We start from the raw sequence: 26255 nt of genomic DNA, 5'->3' as shown, positions 1-26255 counted from the left end.
ATTGCGTGTAGCGGAAATGATCAATGTTGTCCTCAGATTTTGGAGCATTATATAATGCCAACAAGATGCGCAGTCCATTTTCTAATAATGTTTGTTTTGGGCAGTTTTCTTGTTGAAATACTTCCACCAGTTTATCTAAATCAGGAATTTTTTCCAATGCTCTAGTAACAGTTTTTTTTCCTTTTTTAAATAGCGCAGAAGTCGTGTCACAGCCACTGAATGCGTGTAAAAATAAAATGTGCTTTTTAGTACGAGGATATTGGTCAAAACTTTTAGTAGAATATATTTGTGTTTTGACATTGCCTTTGCCAACTTTTTTCAAAAAAATTTCCTGATGATGTGACTGAGTACGTCCAATTAAAATAACGAGCAAATCGATATCTTCTCCTATGATGACAGCAGTCTTTTGATGTTCTGATAAGGCAATAGCTGTGTCAATGATGAGAACATCAGCATCATCTCTGGCTTGTTTTGTTGTGATATTAACAGTTTTAAATTTTTCAACAAGCATGTCGATAAATTTTTTTTTATTAGACCGATTTGATAAAAATTTTTCTTGACTGATTGGCACAACCATTGTTTCGTCAAAACAAACTTCATATGATTTTGAAAGTGCAGCAGTTCTTCTTTGTTGTTCCAGTGCTTTAATATTTTTACTATAGTCCGAATATCCGTCAAATACAACAACAATTGCTGAGCCATAATGTGTTTGTAAATATTTAATGTACTTATTTAAAATAATAGAGAAAGTATCGTCTTTGCTCCATACGACGCGATGCAGAAGAAATCCACCATCGATGATGTATGTTACATTATTTTCATCAAGATCGATAACGACAGGCATCATATTGTCATATAATGTTGCTTTCGTGGTTTTTCTCATGCCATTACTATCAAATAAAGATGTCGGATACGGGCTTAGTTCATACTGAAGATATTCTTGTAAATTACTTTCAAATTTTTTGCTTACAGTTATTCTCTGGAAAAGTAACATTGGATCTATAGAAACTTTACAATCATTAATTTTGACAGATTTGTTAATGGCTGAAAGCGGTAAAACCTTATCGACGCGTTTTAACTTTATTTCGTTGAAGTTCAAACCAGTTATCTTTACCATAGATTGCAATCCGATTTCATGGGCTCGGTGACAATTAATTTGGTCATTTCCAACGATTCCTGAAGCTAAGGATACCAACTGATTCGTATTTGGAAAGGGATTATGAAGCGTAAACCAACCAACCAGTTCATTTACATCAGTATCATCCCTTTTTATTCGTGAATCTCTAGCATCAACATGTTGGTCCACAGAATCGAAAGAAATGTTACAAAACCGTTCAATTTCTTCACAAATTGTATTCGTGGCATACATAGCATATACCCACTTACATAGAACACTTTCTTGTGTACTTCGGCCTCGAGATACTCCTCCTTCTGTCTTCATAGATTTCATCAGACTTTGCTCGATTACCATGTCTGTCCATGTACCAGAATTGAATTTTTCTGTTCGTTTTACAGTAAAGAATCCGTTTTTAAAGTTCTCAAAAGCCTGTTGATCCATTGTCTCCTCAAGTTTTAACATATCTTGAAGATACAAATGAGCTGATTTCGCATATAGGAAATGACCACCAGCATGAAAATAGGGCAGCATTTTTCGCACTGCATCCAAATGTTCTTGAAAAAGTCCCAGCCTTTCAGCGCGAATGAAATCTAGGGCTATTGATACCATTTCAAAATATTGCACCCATAACTGTGCCGTGGGACCTCGAGCTTTTAATTCTTTTAGTTTATCCTGAAATTGATCAATTAACGAGTTGGAGCTGCTCGTACATCCTTCAACATCTTCGTAGGAAACATCGCGACTAGTTATCTGTTCAATTAACTCATCTAACACACAATTTTCAATTTTCATCTCTTCAAAAATCTTTATTGATAATGCAAGTCGTAATAATATATGGCCTCTGATACTTCTTGCATAAGCGTGACCATTCAACATTTTGTCGACCGAATTTGTAGCATATATTTTACTTAAAGCTTCCTTGAGACCACTACCGTCCATTACGTGTCCTATGCATCCAAGAAAAGACATGAGCATATGAAATCCTCCAAGTTTGACAACTGTTTTAGACAAGTCTGAGTTTGCATCTGACGCAGCAACCATTTCACGTGCTTTTGAGTACAGGGGCTGATCAAATGTAATTATGCACGTTTTTTGTTGATGTGACTTGGCAATATTTATAGCACTATGTAAAGTTGTATAAATTGTGTCTAAATTACTGGCAGGATGATCAATGAAAGGTAGAAATATAACCTGAGAAGTTGAAAAATTTTGATTATTTTTCGTAAGTTGTTGAAGATAGCCATTCCACCCTGGCAACGGTGAAAGATTCTTCCATTTTCCGTACAACCACAACAAATCAACTGCATTAAATTTTTTTTCAATCAGTACTTGATCATCATGTAGATTTTGGACTTGAATCTTGCTGTACCCAGGTACAACTGGCTTTTCATATGCTAAAAGAGATACATGTGATATTGCTGCTAACTCTTTTGCACTCGGTTTAGTTGTACATTTTTTTATGCGATCATCATAAATTACAGCATCTTTCGGAGTAATTATTTTTATCATTCCCATAACGTGAAGAGTATTATTACCGTCAAGAGTACTGACATTAATATCTGCATTGTCTCCAACATATTGTACCAACGCACCAGACTCTGATGGTAAAATACGAGGTTGTGGATGGTAAACTGATGAAACTTCATACTGTATGGTATTACTATATGATGCAGCAAATCCTAAAGATGATAAAACATCCAACAATTTTTTAGACCCATATCTTCTGTGAAGAAATACGGAAAGGCCCAACAGTAGCTGTGATGAAAATGAACGTTCTCGTATCGAAGCCATTATTGCGTGGCTAATAGATGTGCATTTCGTTTTTAAATGATCTACTTGTCCTTTTCTATTTTTTAATATTATTTCTTCCAAAAAATGTGATAATGTTTTTGGTATTTCTTCATTAATACAATCTAGCATTTTATTCGGAGGTGGATACGTTTTTGTTTCAACTACAGATGATCTGATGTCTTCCCTAATAATAGCCGCAGCAGCTTCTACAATCCGTAGACGTTCTTCTACAGGAGTACTTTTTTTATTTTCGTACCAAGCTCTTGATAATACGTTAAGCTGTGTATCACGGAAAGATATAATTGTAAATGATCCAATTTTTTTTGTGATTATTATATCAGTTAAATACTTTTGTTGTAATTTTGTAATAATTGTCTTATCGTCAGGTATGTATTCCGTAGGGACATCTTTAAGTTCTTTCAAAGTAAATTGAGAATCTTCATTATTTTCTATATAACAAAAAATCTCCTTCATTGCTTGAGTGACTTGATCATCTTGGCGAGGCATTTTATCTGCAGATGGTACTCGGGTTAAAAAGTTGGTATAGCAAATAGTATGATACTTTGCTTCAGCAGCGATCAAATCATACTCGTAATATATACGTTCCTTTACTAATTCTCCTAAGGAATCGTTTCGTTCTTCTGCTCTCTTAATTACGTTGTCTTTGAATGCAAGAGTACTTACATTACTTATTGTCCGTCTATACTTTAATTTTTTTTTCTTTTCTGCTATTTCATCAGCTTCTTGGCCACAAAATAAGCATAACTTTCCAAAATCAAAGACTTCATTTCGTTTTTTACGAGGTGCACTTGACGTTGAAGGTTCACTCTCATCTGTGCGTCGTTTTGATGCAATAATAACATTTTTACTCGTGTACACTTTTCGACACTCGGAATGCACATTTACAGAACTTAAAGTATTTAAATAGTCTATATGTCCATCATTTCTTTCAATACTTGCAGTTTTTAAAGTTTGTAAACCACGTACGACATTCACAGAAACACCTTCTGAAAGTTTCTTATCACATATAAAACACAAATCAGCCATAGCTCTTAAAACCGTACGTCCGTAGTTGCAACGGTACAATTTCAAACTAACGAATAATCTTGACTCATACAAAGTGGAGAGAGTGGCCTTGAATACTATAGAACATCTGTCCCGGCAATGAATAGAAAAGGGCATAGGGTAGGGACAAGTATTTCCAGGTATATAAGTATTGAGAAATTTACGCGTTTTAAAGAAAAGATATATAATGTCGTGTTAACTTAAAATAAAACTAAAATATATAATCCAGAATTAATAATATTTTATACTTAAATAGTTAAATATGAATAATTATATATAAATAATCAAGTTACTTACTTTAATTAAATATAAATAATTAATAGTTAGTACATAAATAATAGGCATTGTTTAATATTTATAATTTCCAAGTAAATAATTGACTTTATAACGTACTGATAAGCATAACTCACGCTTGACCTTGCATTAGGCCGTATATGACTGTACGATGTGCACTCTTCGCGCTCTACCTTCAAAACGGTTGGTCGTATGAAAAAAAAGTTTAAACAAAAGTTGTAGGGAATTTTATAGCCTACAACTTTTATAATAAATGCAAATCTCATTTAACCGATAGGAAGCCAGATATTCGCGAAAAACCGATTTTTGTGACCTTTGACCTTGAATATCTTGAGACGCGGACACGATAACGATTGTGACTTTTGAGACAACATTTAGAATGACAAAACAAAGGTTCATACCAATTTGCAGCTTATTATCTTTCATTCCGAGGTTGACCCCTTTTTTTACCTAATATGACTGGGGTATATGTCCCTCAATTTTTTGTTATTCCGTAATAATCATTGTTTTTTAAATACAACCTAAAAGTTTGTATGTTTAGTAATACTTTTTGTTTACGTAATTTATAAGTATTTATTTATTAAATAGTAGGTGAATAATGCTTATAATATTATGATGATTATGCTATAACGCCTATAACTGAGGTGATGTGAAAGTATTTTTGTTAAATTTTTCTATTTTACTTATACCTAATTTTAGGAATATTTCTTTAATAACTGATTTGTCTAAAGATACATTTTTGTTTTTTTGCTATTTGCCTTTTATGACATTTAAACTTGATAAAGAATAGTTAAATATTGTGTGTGTATGTGTATTCTCCTCAAATCGATCTAGGTTAGAATAAAAGAAAAGTTTACTATGATCAATTGGGAAACATTCTCAGGTCTACTCCATCAGAGAAGAGATTCATAGTATTAGGTGATTTTAATGCACATGATGGTCAATTCAAGAGAGGATATGAATCAATACATAAAGAACTATGTTTTTGAACTTGAAAGGAAGCTGGTGTTTTCAAAAGAGAGAAAGTCAAGTAAAAAAGCGAAACTAAACCAAAATATCGGAAAGGACCACAAAAAATCAAGAGGTGGATTTTAATAGATTCAAAAATAAAGTCTAAGAAGTGCCAATACAATTAATAATTTAATCAATATTATTAAAGAGACTGCTGTGTACTGCTATTAGGCATTCAGCTTTTTTTAAATATGTAGAGACCTGATACAGCTTTAAGTTTTTATGTGGATCGAACGTATTTATTTTTCTTCTAATTTTTCTATTACTTCATACCTCTAGCGTTACGTATCTTTCCCGTTATAATTAGAATTTTGTCTATCATCTACATATACTTTATTTCTTGGTCCTTTTGATCGTAAATATTGCTTTCATTTAGTCTCATTAACTTCATGTAATCTAAGTTCTTCTTCTATAGTTTTCGCTTTATCATGCCTAGTTATAGTTTCGTGTATATACTTTCTCCACTGCAAATTAAATTGCCATTAGGGATTATTGCGTAAACAACTTTAAAATTAGTCCTTAAAGAAATTAAGGAGTCTAAATGAAAGTTATGTAAAAAGGTCTAATTTGATTTTGAACCGCTTTCGTTTTTGTTGTACCTTTAGTTTTATCTTTTAATATATTTAATCTTCCTAACAGTATAGTAAAACGTAGTACACGTCATTCCAATTGTTTTTATAAAAAAATAATAAAATTTTATGACTTCTTTTGTAATAATCAAAGTATTGTTTTTATTTAGAATATTATAAAGCTGCCAACCACATTTCGAAAACATTAGGTATGAAGATGGTGAGTATCGATCAACTGATTTTTGAAGAGTTATTGCACAATCAATCCGAACACGCTTCTGAAATAAACAAGAAAATAAATGAAATGATTGACAAGTATGTAGTACCAGAAAGTGAACCACTAGATGGTAAAGATTTTTATTATTTGACTATTCCTTAATTTTTTATTTCTTTGCAAGACCTTTTTGTACCAAAATCTTTGTATAAATTATTTTTAAAACTTATAGATACATTTATATGCCTAAATTGTCGTATTTATTGTAGATGAGTATGACGAGTTAGCTAAGAAAGTTGAGGCATTATTGGATGGAAAAAAAATCGGCAAAAAAAGTAAGGATAAGACGAGTGGTAAGGGAGATAAGCAAAAAGGAAATAAAAATGAGCGTTCAAAATCTGCGGATGACGTCAAAAGTAAAGCAGTATGTAGATACTAACGGTGTTTCTAATACAACTTTTTTATCACTCACAAACACACATGTGCACGCTCACATTTCAACTTACAAACAAAAAAAATTACATACATTTTAGTCGTACTATGTTTAAAAAATATAAATTAATTTATTTTAAGAGTAATAAATCAAATGGAGACAAATCAAGCACAAAAGCAAGTAAAAGCTCGAAGTCTACCAAGAGTGGGAAAACAGCACGTGGAAATTCAGGTTCAACGTTTTTGGACATTCATCCTCAAACGTAAGCTCAAATTTTGATTTTTGTTTGATTATTACTAATGTTTGTAATTTGTAATAAGCGTTTGTTTCTTAAATATAATAGGAAAACTTCGTTTTTTCTTTGAATCAACAGTGTTAGATTTTTATCCCTGTCGTGTGATTTCGTTTTTGTATTTAAAAATTATCTAAATATAGCTGCTTAAGATTTTCTTTTTATACAACATAATTAATAATTCAGGTCTTCTGTGTAGCAAAATCCTAAATTTTTTTTGAGCAAGTGTTTGTTCACAGCCATAAGGTATAATGAGTGAAGGCTCCCCCGTCGATCGAAAAATTGACATTAATCATTTAAACGAGTTTAAAAACCCTAACCCCCCGAATTTGACGAAATCGACGATGACAAGGATAACAACGACGACTTATTAGAAGAAGAAGAGGAAATAGTAGAAAAAACTCTAGTGAAGAGGAAGAAAAACATAAAGACTAAACTCGCAGGAAAAGGAACAGATCGAACCGCTCGGACTCTGAAGAATCAGAAGAGTATAAGAGAGTGAAAAATATGGAGACGGAAGAAAGACGAACCGCCAGGGAAAAAAATGCGACGATCAATCGAAAAAATGAATAACATAATCATCCTCCAAAACCAAAGATATACCGAAAGGTTTAACTCAATGCAAGCTCAAGTACTTCAGTAAATCAACTTGAATAAAATACTAGACCTGATGGACGAACTAACCAGGCAGAAAAACCTGGCTAATCCACAAAAATAAGATAAAATCACCCCTGAACCGGTGAAGAAGATAACAACGACGACAGAAAAGAAAAAAATGACCGAAAATCCGGCGAAAAAAACGGATTTAAAGTCAGAATACAAAAAGGACAAAACAAAGGCTTCGACGACGAAAATCCAAGTTATTCCAATTATACATGAGGAAACTGGACAAGATATGGAAACTGAGGATGCCGGATGGCAAACATACCCAGTTAAGAAAATATCTGCCAAACCAGCAACGGAGGAAACGCCAAAATCAGCGTTGCGGAAAAGCAAACCCAACTTATCCAAAAACGCAAAGAAGCTGAGATGGATGAAACCATCAAAAATAGAAAAGCAGAAAGAAAGGAAAAGAACACACAGCCTAGCACCAGCAAAGCTGTGGAAAAACCTGCCAAGGAGACAAACCAAGAGGAAGTTGCAACAACAAAAACATTGCCAAAACTACCAGAAATCATCCTGAAAATAATTGGTAAACACCAACGGATCACCAACCAACAACAAGCCGCAGCCAAGAAAATCATTTCGGTCAATAAGTTTGCCAAGTCTGGAAGATCGATAGTCATCCAGACTAAAACCAGGGAAGACTACCTCGAGATGGTAAGGCTGCTCGAAAACCATACCCCCACTGTCGACTTCATAGCTTATCCAATTGACAACGATAATCTCAATAGAGTCATCATCAGAGGATTGTCTGCGAACACAGACACCACAACAATCCTTAATGAAATCATTAACAAAGGGGTAGTAGCAACAAAAGTGGTAAATATGATCTCCAAAAGGGAAGATTAAAAACCTCTTCCGCTGTGCATGGTCACAAAAAAGGTTTAACACGACAGTAAAATGGAAAACATCTCTGACCTATGCTATATGGGAATATATGTAGAAGACGAGATCAAAAACAAAAAGAAACAATACAGTGTTACAACTGTCAAGGCTTCTATCATAGTTCAAAAGACTGTCACTGCCTCACTAAATGTGTCAAATGTGGGGAGAACCATCTCAGCAGCGAATGAAATAAGAATAGGGACACCGACCCCAAATGCGCAAACTGTAGAGAAGCCCACACAGCTAACTACAAAGGGTGTTCGAGAGTACCAAAAAAGAAAGCCGCCCCACAATAACCAAAAGGCAGACCCATAAGTAACAATATCACCAACAAAGGTGGTGTTGAAGAAATGAAGGTGCGCAGGCAATGAAGAAACATACAAACGAAAATACCGCGGCAACGCATTCTACAAACAACACAGATTTCAACGCTAAGATGGCCCAAATGATAACAGCGATAAGTAACATAGGACAAATATGCTAATACACCAATCGGAGGATCTTACTATTTGGTCTTGGAACTCAGGTGGGCTGTACCAAAAAATCAATCTTCTGGACGAATTGTCCAACAGACTGGAATTAGATCTCATAGCACTTCAAGAAACTAAACTAGTGGAAAGGAAAAAAACAAAATTTACAGGCTATGATATTTATAGAACCGACCATAGAGCAAACTCAGGAGAAACGGCCATTATGGTCAAAAAAGGAATTAAACATCAGGCCATCCCAATACCTGATGGCTTGGTCTCAATGGAAGCCACGGTAGTCAGGCTTACCACAGGAAACGGGACATTAAAAATCGTCTTAGCTTATGTAAGACCAAATGACTCAATCTTCGACGAAGACCTGAGCCTCATCTTGGATTCAGAAGATCCCACAATTATTATCGGCGACATAAATGCGCAATCACCAAACCGGTATGACCGCACTACCAATAGAAATGGAAGACTGCTCTGCGGCTATCTTGAAACAAGAAAATAATAAATACCTAATCGGCCTAACGGACCGTTACGAACGAACGTGTTACAACGGACTTTCTCCACCGACTCATCTCGATATTGCAATCCTACACAACGTGCAGGAAAACCACAACCCCACAAAACGAAAAAAACCAGTTGGCCAAAAAGAATAGTGAGCGAAAACATCGGTGCAATACCCATAATAAATAGTATCATAAAACTTGAAAACAGTGTGGAACTCGTGTGGAACATCGATGCCAGCTCAGAAGAAGAAAAAATAATAACAAAAAAATTAAAATTCAGGGACAAACACGGAACTAAAAGACCTGATCAGGGAAAAAACAGAAGAAGACAAAGAGCGTATCAAACAAGTACCCAGGAAGATAAAAGGATTGCAAACAAGCTAAATAGAGATGTCAAAAAATAGTTACAAATCCACAATAACGAAAGCTGGGACACCTATATCCAGGAATTAAATCCAAACAAATCCGCGTTCTGGAAGCTATCCAAAATACTACGGAAAGACATAAAACCTATTCCACCACTACACGGGGAAAACGGAATTGTATACACTGAAGAAGACAAAGCGGAGGTACTTAAAGATGAAATAGAAAAAGCGTGCAAAAACAACGAACAACCTTATGAAGATGTATACTTCACGGAAGAAGTTTTTAATATAGCCAGAAGGCTAAAAAGAAAGAAAGGAAGAATAAGTTTAACACACACGTTCCCCGAAAAAATCAAAGGACCAATAAAGATGTCTAACGTAAAAAAAGCACCAGGACCGGACAATATTACAAACAGAGCCTTCAAAAATCTACCGGCGAAAGCAATAGTATATATCACCAACATCATAAATAGTATACTAAAGTTAAGATACTTCCCGGACAGATAGAAGGAAGCTCACATGATTATGATAGCGAAACCGGGAAAAAACGGCAATTTTCCACAAAACTATCAACCTATTAGCTTACTATCATCAGTAAGTAAAATAGCGGAAAGAGTCATCCTAACCAGACTCAACGAAGAATCACAAGCTTTGGGATCTATTCCAGAAGCTCAGTTCGGATTCAGGACCGAACACTTCTGCGAACTACAGGTTTTAAGGGTGACAGAATATATCACCAAAGGTTTTAATGAAAAGTTGTACACAGCAACGGCGTTCCTCGATTTGAGTAAAGCTTTTGATAGAGTATGGCACCAAGGTCTGCTCTATAAAATTAACAACCTGGGCCGGGTCAACCCTATCTGAACTCGGGGCCTTGCAAGCTGGTGTGCCTCAGGTAGCGGTGCTATCGCCGTATCTATATACTATATACACAGCTGATACTCCAACAGACCCCGGAACATTGGTTGGTCTGTACGCAGACGACACAGTCATAGCAGCTAGCAGTAGAGATCCTAACCTAGCTACCAGCCACCTGCAAAGAGCTCTAAATAGTTTCCAAAGTTGGCGTATTAAGTGGTAAATCGCCCTAAACTTCAAAAAATACAGGCCGTCATATACAGACACCGTAGAAGTAGATCAAATAGGGAGATTACCATAGCCAATACCCCTATAGAATGGATAAAGGAGGCAAAATATGTTGGAATAATACTCGATAGAAAGCTGACATTCACAGAACATGTTAAGCAAGCAGTTTACAAAGCGAAAGCCTTACGTAGTCAACTCTCTTCGCTAATAGGCAGAAAGAGCAAACTTCGCTTTAAAATAATAATGAGAGTAGCTGACAGCATAATACTCTCCTCACTAACATATGCATCTGCCTCATGTGTACACACACGCAAAAGTAACGGAAATAAGGTCCAAACAGCCTAAAACTGGATGATCAGAAAAGCTCTAAAAGTACCAAAATACGTCCCACTAAGATACATATTTAGAGACTCTGGTCAGAAAAGAATCCTAAGAATAATGGACGAAAGAGACTATGACATTTTCAATAGACTCAGAAACCATCTCAACAGAATATTAAGAGAGTTAGTTGACGGATTACGTCGTAAATACAAGAACGGTGCATTAACGGCCTTGTATAGTAAATACAAGAACGGAACAACAACTAACTGGATATAGGGAAGAAGAAAGATAATGAAACATCATTTGATGATCCTAAAGCCATTTTAAACTATATGTACAAATTAAGAGCACTAATTTTGATCTACTGCAAAACAAAGTGAAAGTGACTGCCTTTTCAATTTTAACGAACAGAATTGTCGACAGCTTAGCTACATTATAGTAGCCTAGTTAGCAGCGTTGATAATGTGTTAGTTCCAATTCATCTACTTGGTAAGTTTTATTTCTAAATGTTGACCTCCTGAACTATACTCCAGAATTTTGTTTTAAAAGTTTTGTTTTAAAACTTCTTTTTCACTTTTCGTAAAATTTAGATCTGAAACAGATTTGATTAAAGCCACCAAATGAGGCACAATTCTTGAACTATAGTAACGACATTATTAAGGTTTCAGCTTTTGGGATATTATGGTTACTGGTTTCACTATTTATTCTGATTTACCACCCCTATCTTGTAGTTTTAAGGATTTTAGCTCAAAGCACAATTACTTTCAAAGTTGCGCTTACTATTTAAAGACATAATTAAAATTACTCGTGAAATATTATCCCCTGATAGATTTACAGACATATTGTAGCCTTTATTTAATGTAAAAATGAGGCCAAGTGTAACCTTTGTTGATCAGATTAAAAGATGAAGGCTTTTACCTTTCGAAAATTATTCCAGGCTAGTTATTGCTTTTCTTAGAGGAGTTTTTTTTTTTTATTTGTAGCAAGATTTGTCTTTCTAATATTTGTTTAGATTATTTAATCAATTTGTACTACAAATATATTTTTAGATTTGCGAATTTGCTAAAAGGAAAATTAGAAAAAATGAAACCAACGATAGTCATTGAAAGCTTGAACAGTATTTTTCTCGCCAATCCTTTACTGGCCATGGAAGTTCTGTTACATGGGATTGGGAATTTAAATTGTATTATATTTATTTTCCTTTCTCTCACTTTGGAAGATTATATAAACAATGAAACGGAGATAAGATACAAGAAGCATTTAGACGAAATGATGGCACGAGAAAAACGCAAAAACCGTAAGCTTTTTATTTTTCTGATCATCAAAGCACCAAATATAGAAATATCCGAGTCTTTTGCCAAGCATTTGTAATGTATATATCAACATTTTTTTGTTGCAGATCTAGATACAAAACATAGTCGAGAAAAATCCAGGCCAGAAAGTAGTAAAAGTAGAATTAACAAAGTTGGTAAAAATAGAAAAACAAAAAGTGCTGATAATATCCGTGATAAAGGTAAAATTTGTTTAGGGTATATTACATCTTTTGTAATTCGCTCGATCGAATAAAAAAATGTAAATCGAAATTCGTTTTAGTTGACAGATCCTGTTTTTTACTCATCTTTTTCTTACTTATTATCATAAGCTTTCTTTTCTTTACGTTTATTTTGATTCCGTATTGTTGACTGTGGTACGTGATTTTATGCGTTGTCCGTAATTACAATGGTTCATCTGCGCTTCGCCAAATACTCTTTCAGAGTAGAGATTGAAAATTATATGAGATAAAATACAGCCTTGCCTCACTCCACGCATAATTCTGAGATTTGTTTGATTCCAATAAAGTTTTATAATAATTGTTCTGAGATCTTTGTTGTTAATTTATGCTTCTTGTATTATTTGCATGATCTTGGTGTGCTTTAGTTAATTAAACAATATCTTGTAATCAAGCAGACGTCTTTGCAGCTTTAAAATAAGACTTGTATTGAGACAGAGCCTCTGCTGCACCAACAGCCTTTATGAAACCTAACTAGTTGAGGAAAATTTGATTTACACAGCTTGTAAATTAGTTTATGGATTACCTTTAGGAACAGTCTTGTTATTACCTTTAGAAGAACAGTATTTCTGGGCTCCTGTTTTTTTTTTCGAAAGTGCAAAAAACTCAGACTTCAGCCATTCTGTTGGCTGAAGATTCTATTTCTCAATATGTTGTTGAGTGTCTTTGTGATTCTTGCTATTGATTCGTTGTGTTATTGTAGGCTGAACTCCTTAATAAAATATTCTTGACCCATCAATTTTCTTCTCTTCTAGCTCAAAGGTGTTTTTACATCTTTTAGTTCAAATTTTAATTTAAATGCTTTTTATGACTAAAGCTGTTGTTTATGATGTTATTTAGATGTATGGATTTTGATGGTCTTTAAGAAACTCGGATAATGGGAATACCATCATTACTTCTTATTTCCTAGAATACTTGACATTCGGTTAAAATATGTTTTACCATTGTTTATAAAAGAATTCTTTTTTTCATTATTTTTTAAACAATGGTAATGTTTGTTACTTGACACTGCTTGCAGTATGAGGGGTTGCCTCTTGTGATTCGAAAAAATGTGTCTGGCGGATCTGACCAAGTCGGAGTCGAATAAAGATAACTTGTTTTTGCCTAGGTAATAAAAAAGTAAGTTTTTTTCAGGTGCAGGTGACAACGAAGAACCATCAGAGAGAAAAAAGAAACCTGGTTCCGCAATTTCCAAGGAGAAACTATTAGATGGTTCGCTGTCGGCAATTTCGAAACGTAAGCTGGTGTTATATATCATTTTTTTTAATTTAATAATTAAATTAGTTTATTGTCTTATTGAATCTATAAACTTAGTCTACGCTGACAGCTTGGGGAGAGGGCACAAAAACTAAAAGGTATTCTTCTTGTTCATATCGATCACATCGATTTTTGCTAGATAATATAAATAATACATATATAGATAATACATTGTATTTCCTTCTGTACAATTCCTGTGTTTTGGAGACCGGCCCTGGCAAGGTACGGTTAAGTTGTACTGATAGCGTACTCCTAGTTTTTAATAAAAACAAGTGGTTTTATTAAATAGTTTTTTAAAATTAAAGTGTTTATCTACTAGATACTACTACGTAAGTCATCTATACGTAATTATTATTTTATTATTGTGAAAAGAAAACATCAAATAATAAATATACACTACCGTACAATCATTTTGTGAGGTTAGCTTATAAGTAGCTTATAGTAGCATGCGATTGGTTTTTCATTTACCAGAGTCGGAGCAAGACCTTCGCCACCGCAGCTTAAAATGACTTCACACAATGTAAACACACCTTCCGATCTAACCAGTCCAGTAAATCAACGTTCGAATATCACAAACAGTTATGCTTCAGCCGCTTCACATTCTTTTCCGAGTAAGAACCAAGCAATTGTATTTAGTTGTATCGATAATGCTAAACTGCAGGATTATCTCATTCCTTTGGGTCCAATCATCAACCCAAAAAATATTATTTTTTCATCTAGACTATCTCATAATAGAATCTGCATGTATTTAGCAAACAAAACCGTAGTAGATAACTTCATGACACAACATGGCTCTATAGAAGTACTCGGCGAAGTTGTAACAGCACGAAGACTTGTCTCCCCAGCAGAAAGACTAGTCTTGTCTGGAGTCTGCCCGTCAATTCCTCATCAAGTATTAGTTGAAGAATTACAGAATATCGGTTTAAAGCTTATTTCCCCAATAACATTTCTGAAAATTAGCTGGACTCTTTCCGAATATAGTTACATATTGAGCTTTCGGAGGCAAGTTTATATAAGCCCTATAACATTACCAATTCCAGATTCTATTCTAATAAATTTCGACCAAACACCTTACCGCATATTTTTATCACAAGGTACACTCACCTGCTTTATTTGCAAAAATACAGGACACATATCATCCCAATGCAAAACCAGTTCAGTAACGGAATCAACTCATATTGAGTCAAACAATGAAGTACCAAATCAAACAGCTTCAACAAGTATACTACACAAGGTACCAAACACCCAGCAGTCATTAAGTTATCCATTATTAAATACGAGCATATCACCTACACCTACAAATCTCCACGATAAAGAAAGTACTAATACTCCTACTCATAGCAACACTTTTAATCAACCTCATTCAGCGGCAATACCGTTTTCACAAACTTCGGAAGCAATACTTTCCAATCTATCAGCTCCTTTTCCATTAGATACAACTGCAGAAAATTCTAATAAAACTGATACATCACCACAATTTTTTGAAACAACCAATTCAACCAATCTTACAAATAAAACTACAAGCTCAACTCCTGTCACTACCAATGAGTTTGCTCCAGTACTTCCAAATGTAAAAAATCCACATCATCTAAGTGAAAACTCTAATAGCAATTGCGAAAACGCAAGTTCTTCAGAATCATATCGACCCATATCTCTGACATCGACAACCTGCAAATTACTAGAAAATATTGTTAACTACAGACTCTCATGGCTTTTAGAAAATTCTAATTTCTTAATCTGCGAGCAAAATGGCTTTAGAAAAGATCGGTCATCCACAGACAACATTTTAGATTTGGAAAGCGAAATACATGAAGCTCTTGCTACAAACCAAAAATGTGTTGCTATATTTTTTGACTTAGAACGGCATTTAATAAAGCTTGGAAATACAACATTTTAAGACAACTTCATAAATGGAATATTCAGGGTCACTGCCTTGCTTTCATCCAAAACTTTTTAAATAACAGATCTTTTCAAGTAAAAATAAATAATATCTTTTCAAATATTTATTGTTTGGAAAATGGTATACCCCAAGGATCCATACTCAGTCCAACACTATTTCTGATAGCAATAAACGACATCATCAAAAACATTCAAGCACTCTTAGAGGCTCGTTTATACGCTGATGACCTAGTGGTATCTATTAACTAGGTAACCCCTAAAACTGGGGCTCAGACCAATCCACTCTACTCCTCCTGTATAAATCTTTAATACGTTCTAAGCTAGATTACGGAGCAATTGCCTATTCCACTGCTAATAAATTTCTACTGAAATCATTAGATATAATTCATAATAAAAGTCTTAGATTAATCTTGGGGGCTTTCCCAACTACACCTGTATCCAGCATTTATGCTCTTTTAGGAGAACCATCGCTACATCACCGCCGCATGTACTTCGCTCTATCACATGCAGCCTCAGTCGCGGGCAATACTTCAAAGCCAATATATCAAAACACTTTTACAAATAAATATTTAAACTTATTCCAAGATATTCGCTATACTAAAAAACCATATTACGAAAGAATTAAATCCATTCTTCAGAACTTAAACATTAATTTTCCGGAGGTTTTCTCCTCGGATATTAAATACCCCGAGCCTTGGCTGATCGATATACTAACTTGTGATTCATCTCTAGAGTATTTAGATAAATCTAATACACATTATTCTCTAATTCGGTCCAAGTTTGAGGCCCTCATAAATAAGTACCCCGACTACCATAAAATCTACACAGATGCATCTAAATCCGAAGACGGAGTAGGAGCATCAATCGTTTCTTCAGAAAACAATCTTCTTTTCCGTTTACCCCCAGCATGCAGCACATATTCAGCTGAACTCTATGCCATATACCGTGCTGTGAAACTTCTTAACGAGCTTACACTCACAAAAGCCCTGATCATAACAGATTCCCTTAGCTCTCTAAATTCATTAAAACACATTTTTCCGAAACATCCTTTTGAAAAGTTGCTAAAATACCAGCTTTTCCAAGCTCATGAACATGGAAGAAGCGTCCAATTTTTATGGGTTCCCTCACACGTCGGAATAACAGGAAATGAAGAAGCTGACAGGATTGCACGAGAGGCAATTTTAAGTGATTTGTCGGAGCCGATAGACAAGTGTGTTTCCAGTGACTTAAAAGCTTATTTTAAAAATAAAGTGTTGTGTTTGTGGCGAAATGAGTGGTCTCAAACTAATTCCAATTTAAATAAAATCAAAAATAATGTGTCGCAGTGGTTTCCATCGTCGCGCAATAATAGACGAGAACAAATTGCGGTTGCGCGTTTACGCCTAGGACATACCAGATTAACGCACTCCTACCTTTTTACAAAGAAAAATCCGCCTATATGTGATCAGTGTAACGTCCGATTAACAGTCGAACACTTTTTAACAATTTGTAGTAAATATGACCAAGAAAGACAGCGCTACAAGATCCCAAACGCTCTACCACAGGCTCTAGGTCAAAACTGTTCCTGTGACAATATAGTGAATTATCTCAGATCCATAAACATTTTGTATAATCTGTAGGTGTTTAACTTTGTTATTTATATTTTGTTCCGTCGATAATAACCTTTTGGTGGATGCGACCTCTTTTTCTAATAAAAAAAAATTCCTGTGTTTATACAATACTAATTCATATTTCTGGATACAATATTAGTTTGTAACGTCAAACCGGTCAATTTTCAGCATTGGGCGAATAATTGTTGTGGTACCTATTCACTATCATGATTTTTATCTTCGATATGTTTAACTTTAAACCAAATATTTGGCTCTAAGTTTGAACCAGTCATATAAGATTATTCAAGTCTGCTTGGTAGTTTGCAAAAAGAGCTGTATTATTTTTTTTGCTACTTTCCCATCATTCAAAAGCTCTCTTTATAATTTGTGCTTCACAGATAATTGTGAAGACAGTAGATATATTATGTTCTTGCCCGATATCTTGTCTTTGGTAAAATTTATTTGATACTTACTTTTACTAGTTACTTTTAATAATCTAGTGATATTGTTATTCAGCTTAGTTATAAGTAAAATCAGGCGTTGCGATACGCCTGCTTCTGTTAGTATTCCCTATAAGTAATGCCATTTGACTTTGTCGAATTTCTTGCGATAATCTTTAAAGCATCCATAAAACGGAATATTGAATTCCAGTAATTTCTCAATTATTTATATTTAAAATATGTTCTGTGTATTTCTACCTTTGAGAAATCCGGCATGCAGTTTTTTATAGAAAAGTTTTCAGTCTCTAATTCATGATTTGTAGCATTAACTTGCTGGTATTTGAGATTGGAAGAGACTTATGTTTAGTGGTGGATAAGAATAAAAAATTTTCTTGGGTAATAAAATTATTTTAGACAAAGATGTTTCACCTCTCATTTAGATAAAGTCGTTTCACGCTTAGACGTTCTGATATTTTTCTTTTGCGGAAATACGTAGTATATTGAATTTATTATCGCCCAAATTGGTGGAAAATTGCAGGCGAAAAAGCAAGGCCTATGCTAGGCTAGGAATTTGGTCTCAGCAGAGGCCCAATATTCCGAGATGAATTTCCTGCAAGCTTCTTCAATCATCATTTAACGATTAATATATATACATATATATATATATATATATATATATATATATATATATATATATATATATATATATATATGTATATATATATATTATATACATATATATGTATATATATATATATCTATATATTATATATAATTTTTTTTGTTAGGAGTTGCTAAGGAAATACCCAAATATCTTGAGAGAGAGTTTGCACTGTCTAATACTTTACTTTTGGATATATGCGAATTTGCTGAACATTGGGACAGAAGACATGGAGTCATACTTAAGGTATATTTCATTTTATCTTTATTTATTTATATTTCAACGACGCAGACAAAGCTTTATATAAAATAATATTCGCTACGTAAATGAGATACTGCCGTTGATGGTTAGCTCCGAAGTGGTGTAAGCCACTGTCATAAATATCATGTTTACGCAGACCTTTTACGCCCATAGCTTGATAATTCTCTTTCATTCTCTTCGGTCTTTGGTCTTTGCTCTCCAGTTTTGAATTTCTTTTTTTTAGGTCTTTTACCTCATCGAGCCATCTATTTTAGGTCGTCCTACTCTTCTTTTGTTTGCCAAGTCTGTCTCAATTTTTTTGGTTCCCTTTTGGCATTCATTATTTCCAAATAACCTAACCATCTTAGTAACATTGCTTTAGCTACTTGGGCTAAAGGTATCCCGTATATATTCATTACCCAAGTATTGGTTCTTCTGTAGAAGTCTCCTTGTTTGACTCCTCCTAGAATTTCTCTTAAAATTTTTCTTTTCTATACGTTTATTTTTTCATCTTCAATTTTGGTTAAAATTTAAGTATCACTTGCATGTAACACCATTGGTCTTAGAACTTCTTTATAAGTATACAATTTTGCTTTCTAGGACAGTATTTTGCAGAGTCTTTACTTCCTCTGTGATTTAGTTTTCTTGTCTCATTTTGTATGATGATATTTCGATGAAAATGACTTACTTTTATTTTTTGTGGGATGCGGCTTGAGGTAGTTTCCCTTGTTGTATTAGGACATGTTATCTACGTCCTTTAACTGTAGCTATTAGCGTTGAAGTATCGGTAGATGAGATAGGTCGTTTTTTATATTCCATTGTCGGTTTTTCTTTATATGTAGCCTGAGGCCTCTTTTTTATTTTTTATGGTATTGTAATCAGGTCTATTGAAGAGCACGAAGCCAATTATCTGCTTGTTTTTAAAACCATCTTGCATAAACTGTGCAAGGCTCAATACTTGTCCGGTGCATGACTTTTTATGCCTACATTCAGATTATCCGATAATCAGTTACGACGTCACTTCTCTCTGGATACGGTATAAGATCATCCTTTTATATAGTTTAAATAAGTTGCTAATTTGTTTAATATTTTATGATCATTGCCTGGTTTAAGAGCGTAGGCGCAAAATTTCGGGCCAATGCTTTTTAAATGCTTTTTAAATTTTTTTCGAATCCTGAGAAAACTAACAAATATTTTTGAAAAATTTAAACGCAGAATCAAATATTACATTATTACCGAGGGCCGAAAGTCCCTTAGAATAAACGAAAAGTTTTTTTAAATGAGATATTTGAAATTCAAAATCACACTAAATTTTCTCTTTTTTTTTTCACCCCTGTAACTTATTAAAATAAACATTATAGAAGTTTTCAGGGACTTTCGGCCCTCGGTAATAATGCATTCTTTCATTTTGCGTTTAAAATTTTCAAAAATATTCATTAGTTTTCTCAGGATTCGAAAAAAAAAGAATGCATTTAAAAAGCATTTGCCCGAAATTTTGCACCTACGTTATTAGGCAGAGTACTACTGTTTTATAAGATGTAGGGCAAATAGTAATTAATTTTAATATACACTGTTTAGTTCTAGAGCTACAATTAGCTTTGGGGATTTGGTGGGTTTGATCACTAAATTTTTGGTTTTATTTCGGTTTTGCCATTTGGCAGGAACCACGTTACTTATACCTTGCCGTTCTGTACGATATTCGTTTAGTTTCTTTATTATTTTGTAATATATTTGGCTGCGGTGTTTTGCAAATTTGATAAATACACTTCTCCAAGAAATTAACGCACCACTTCAATAAATCAATTTTATTTGTAAACAGGCAAAGAATAAAAAATAAAACTTCATCAGATTTATTCTACATTTTATTAGTAATTATAACAATTTGTCTAATCATCGGAAAATGTTGAAGTACAAATAAAACGGAAAATTCTAAAAAAATAATGATAAGAAAAGTAAACTAAAATATGAAAAAAGTCTTAGTAACGAGTGTTTCCACCTCTACTACATATAACAGCCTCACATCGTTGGCCTATACTTAAAATTAATGGCCGTATTTCATTTTGGTCTAGTTCTCCCCAAATTTGGATCAGCCTATCTCCCACTTCCTGTAAGTTGTTTGGTTGGATCGGTGTCACTTTTAATCGCCTACCAAGGATATTCCAGAGATTTTCAATCAGATTTAAATCCGGACTATGTGCTGGCCATTCCATAGTGTTAATCTACCTCTTCTAGATAATTTCTGACGATCTGTGCAGCGTGAGGTCTGGCATTATCTTGCATTAGTAAGAAATTTTCACCGATATAAGGAGGGAATGGTACTACATGTTGCTCCAGAATCTCCAATATGTACCTTTCAGCTGTAACAGTTCCGTTTTGTATGACCACTAGGTCCGTACGGGCGGTCAAAGAAATACCACCCCACACCATAACGGATCCTCCACCAAAAAATGTGGTGTGTGAGAAGTTACACTAAGCATATCGTTCGTTGGATCGTCGCAACACACGAACACGTCTGTCGTTATTGTACAAACAAAATCGGGATTCGTCAGTAAATAGCACTCGTTCCCAGTCAGCATCTAACCAATTAACGTGTTCTCTGGCAAAATGTAGCCTCCCCCTTCGATGCCTGCAGTTAATAGAGGACCTCAGGTGGCAATCCTAGGTGTTAAGTTGTATTCCCAAGTCGCTGGCGAACAGTTTCAGTACTAATTTGTATAGCTTGCACGTCTCGAAGCTGAATTTGTAGACTTGTAGAACGATGTGTTACAAAACATTGTCGAAGAGCAGAAATTCTTAAAAATCGATCTTGAATACTGGTAGTTATCCGGTTTCGTCCTTGCCCTGGTCTGTGAGTATGATACTGTTTCGAGGAATGTTTCTAACACCAGTGAGACGGATATGTGTGACATATTAAACCGACGACCAATTCTTCGGTAACTCCATTCTTCTTCCGACAGTATCACTGCTTGGGCACATTCATCTCGAGTTAAAATACTTGATTGAAGCTCCATAATAAAGACAATTAACAATAATCAACAATTAAACAGTAGCCGAATAAAATTCGTAAACACTTGGAAATTAGTATATATATAGAATTAGTACATTTTTTGCTTCTTTTTTGCTTAGTGCAAAAAAAACTATAGCAATAAAACACAGTCAATAAATATAGAGTGTACGAATAGCATATACAAGGGGCTTGCAAAATATAACATTACAATGGAAATTTTTATTAACGCTAATAAAATATTTAAATATTTCAAAGTGGTGCGTTAATTTCTTAGTGAAGTGTATTTCAATAAAAATTATTTTTATTAACAGAAGCACTGTTTCCTGTTTAATGCCAGGGATGTTTTTTGTTTGCAGCCTACCGATATGTGTCTCGTCTCTTATTCCGCCTACTACCAATTTTGTAAATCTACAACAAGCTTTAGAAGAGACCAACATATTCAATTATCTTTAATTAATAAATTCTACTGAATATGTTTCAGCTAATAACTCTGCGCCAATTGATGCAAATTTCTTGTTTTTAAATAAACAAATATCCGCATTACCTCCCTGACAGTAGCTTTAATGGTAATGGATATAAAGACATATTCTTCTCACATATCTGTACAAATTTTTTGTAAATTACCCTTTATAAAAAGAAATTAACTTTACAAATTTAAAATTTAGAGACCAGTACTATAGTGCTTATACAGGGTTGCCAAACGAAAAGGAAGCATGGACATTATCAGAAACTGCGACAAAATTTTTGAAAAATTCAGTGATAGGTCAATTTTTGATTAAACGGGGACACATTTTACCGGTAATTTCAATTATTTTACTTTTACTCCTAAGCCTGGGTAAAAATCATTCCAACATTTTTTAATGGTCATGGGGGTTAAATAAGATATTGTTTGAAAACTTATGTAATTCCCTATACATTAGTCTTTAAATTTTTCAATTCGGTGTAATACTTATCTATTTAAAAATAAAAGTTTAAATTAAAAATTTTATTTATCTCCTTAATAAGTTAATTAAGTACGCCAATGCTTTAGATTTTGATTTCTTTTTTCGCATTGTTTTTGTTCTGTTTTTTTTTGGTATATTTGTCGCACTAAGTAAATGATATGATACGAACTCATAAACAATGTGAAATTATAATATATATAATTTTAGAGGATTTTCTTGTGAATATCTAGTTGTAAGCATTCATTTGTAGTGTTTAAAAGTTTATTACCATGGTTTATTCCATTGCAGAAAGGGTAGACATTATCTCGTTGTATTTTACGAACAATAAATCTACAAATATGACATAAACGACATTTAGATAAACATGTCAGTAGGAAGTATGTTTTGGAGTTGGTAAAAAAATTTCAGAAAACTTGAATGTAGTTAATAAAAAACTGGAAACTAAAGGGCCTACAGTTAACAAAGCTAGTGAAGTTTCAGTGTTAGGACATGTTCGTCTAAATCCCATGCTAAGTACGAGCCAACTAGCAGATGTATCTAGAATCAAACGAAGTAGCGTCCAAAACATTTTGAACAACATTCCATCAATATAAAATACGCTTAGTGCAGAAACTTAATGAGGATAATTATGACCGCCGTTTACAGTTTTTTGAAATAATGTGCTACTTTTTTTATAAACGGAACTGTAAATCGTTACAATTGCCGTTATTTGTCTGATTCAAATTCTAGGATTTTCCACGAGGTGCGTACTCAGCAACCGCAAAAATTAAATGTATGAGCTGGTATTTTCGGTGATCAAGTGGAGGGAACATTTTTTATACCTGGCAATTTGACTGGCGAAGTTTATTTACAATTACTGGAAGACGTGATTTACTCCTGCTTTGGCTGAAATTATTGAAAGTTTTACGTCAACGAATTATCAACGAATGTTGACGAATCTTTCCACAAATGCTTCAAAATGTAAGAAAACGTTTCGAATAAAACCTTTATCATGGATCAACAAAGAAGTATGTAATCAGTTAAAAGTAATAAAAATATAAATGTTCAAAATAATTATTTTTTTCAAATAAATAAAATAAAGTACCTGACGAAATTTAAAACTTTAAAAACTAGTGTATATGGAGTTGCAAGAGCTCCTCATTCAAACGATATCTCGACTCCTGATATGAACAACATTGTAACTCTACTTACAATGTTTTTCAACTATGGATTAAAAAACATATACAGGATACCTTTATTTTGGTCTAATTATAAATTTTGAATCACTATTATTGATTTTGATTTTGAATTTTGAATTATTGATGAATATTTTTTATAAAAACATTGTAACATTGTATACAATGTTTTTCTCGAAAAATTTATTAAGTAAATTTCAACAACTTCATTGTAAGTCATTATACAAGAAAGCAAGGTAGTGGAACATTACTATAAATAAAGTTAAAATCAGTTTAACAGCCTCTTCTAGTCAGGAAGATAAAATACAAGAAGTAAATTCTTTTTTATTAACTGCTGAGCATAGTGAGCATGTCTTAAGTCTTAACCACTCGCGTGAAAATACTAGTTTAGAATTTCAAACAAAAATAATAACACCTACATATATCATTTACGACCGAACTAACTTCTACTGATAAAAATAAGGTACCAAATGTTCACAGTGCATTACATACACAAGATACGTTGACGGCGGAAACTTCTACATGGTAGAAGTTATAAGCTCATCATTAAATACATCTGTTAAGAAAAAACAATACCCAAAGAAAAGTCTAGGAAGGGCGAGACAAAGAGATCCAAGTGTTTGGAAAATGAGGAAACTGTGGAACTCTGGCTAAGAATATACTAGTAAAACTGAAAAATTAACGAATTTGCGTCATTCGTGCGCATATAAACTTTATTCCGGTAAAAGAATTCCACTGCGCAAGAAAATAACAACTAAGATGTATTTTAACGGTTTCCAAATTGTATATACTGTATAATAAATGGATGTTAGAGAATCCCCCATGCGATAAGCCAGTCACCAAAAGTCAGTATAGACACATGTTCAATCCTCCTACTCAGTTCTAATCCCTTTTGGGATGTAGTGACACCATCAGGTCTTTACAGTTTTTTTACATTTTCCCTCCATAGTTCCCTGTCCTGGGCTAGTTGTTCGGCTTCATGTAACCCTTGGTTAACCAATATTTTTGTTTGATCTACCTAACGGCTTGGAGATCTTCCCTTAGGTCTCTTTCCTTCAACTCTACCCTCGACTAATGTGTACAAAATACTGCAAATATCTCTGTTGTATTTGTTTAAGCAATATATCCTTTACTTTAAGTTGTTCTAATATCGATACGTTAGTGCGACGATCAATCCAGAATATTATTAACATGCGGCGGTATACCCACATTTTAAAAGCGTCTAGTTTATTTTTATCCGATTCCTTTAAGGTCCACTTTTCGGATGCATATGTGGCCATGGGAAAAATGAGTGCCCTTACCAGCCTTAGTTTTATGTATATTTCTATACCAGAATTTTTCCAAATTGTTACCAGTTTCATCATAGCTGTTCTAGCAATAGTCAACCTTCTACGTACTCTCTGTCACACCCTCCGTCATTTATTATTAGGGACCCCAGGTATTTGAACCTATGTACTACTTCAAAGCCCCCAATTTCTTTATTGTGTTGAAGATTATTCCGAACTCTGTCTACTATCATGATCTTTGTCTTACTCCTATTTAGCTTTAGTCCATACGTTTTGCTTTTCTCCTCCAGACATCTCATTATGTCTTCCATTTCTTCTTGATTTGCCGCGATTATTAAAGTGTCATCAGCATAACTCAAGTTACTGATTTTTTGACCTCTTACTGATATTCCACCCTTCCATCCGTCTAGTACCTTTCGCATAATGTGTTCGCTGTAGATATAACAGAGTTGGCGAGATTATGCATCCCTGCCTGATACCTGCTTCTGTTCTGAAATGATCGGAATGGGTGTTGTTTATTTTTACTGTGCACTTATTATTTTTATATAGACTTTTAATTAGTTGAATTAAGTGGTGTGGTGTTTCCATCTCCACTAGTACGGACCATAGCTACTGCCATTTGACTTTATCGAAGGCCTTTGTGTAATCCACAAAGCACATAAGCATAGAAGTATTGAATTCACGAGTTTTCTCGATTAGCTGTCTGAAATTAATAATGTGTTCTCTTGTGCCTGTTTCTGGGACAAATTCCGCTTGTTCTTTTGATATCTAAGGCAATAGAAAAGCTTTTAGTCTTTCATGTATTACATGAAGTAGAACCTTGCTTGCATGGGATATTAGGAATGCCATTCTGTAGTTGCTGCAATCTGGCGGAGTTCCTTTTTTGAATAAAGGGATGAAAGTGGATGTTGTCCAGTCGTTGGGACACTCTCCGGTTTTCCAAATCTTTTTGCAGATTATATGCATAACATTTACTCCAACATCTCCAGTCTCTTTTAAAACTTCTGCGGTGATCTGGTCTGCGCCAGAAGATTTTTTATTTTTTAACTTTTTGATTGCTTTTTCTACCTCTGACTTTAGAATGTTTGGTTCCCTCTCTTGCAGTGAACTCGACGTGATT

The 26255-nt window shown here is 34.0% G+C and overlaps 1 protein-coding gene across 2 annotated transcripts in view; it reads left to right on the top strand.

Moving 5' to 3' along the window:
* LOC140436736 (hydrocephalus-inducing protein homolog) overlaps positions 1–26255 on the top strand; it is a 371509-nt gene that overhangs the window by 147759 nt on the left and 197495 nt on the right. For both annotated transcript variants that reach the window (XM_072525797.1, XM_072525796.1), the window contains exons 30-36: positions 6018–6194; positions 6331–6485; positions 6635–6756; positions 12138–12385; positions 12488–12601; positions 13772–13873; positions 18611–18729. In XM_072525797.1, the coding sequence (XP_072381898.1) occupies positions 6018–6194; positions 6331–6485; positions 6635–6756; positions 12138–12385; positions 12488–12601; positions 13772–13873; positions 18611–18729 (1037 nt within the window). The remainder of the gene's footprint in view (positions 1–6017; positions 6195–6330; positions 6486–6634; positions 6757–12137; positions 12386–12487; positions 12602–13771; positions 13874–18610; positions 18730–26255) is intronic.

Source organism: Diabrotica undecimpunctata, chromosome 3 (assembly GCF_040954645.1).
Source record: "Diabrotica undecimpunctata isolate CICGRU chromosome 3, icDiaUnde3, whole genome shotgun sequence".
NCBI lineage: Eukaryota > Metazoa > Arthropoda > Insecta > Coleoptera > Chrysomelidae > Diabrotica > Diabrotica undecimpunctata.
This window is presented reverse-complemented; position numbering and strand designations above follow the sequence as displayed.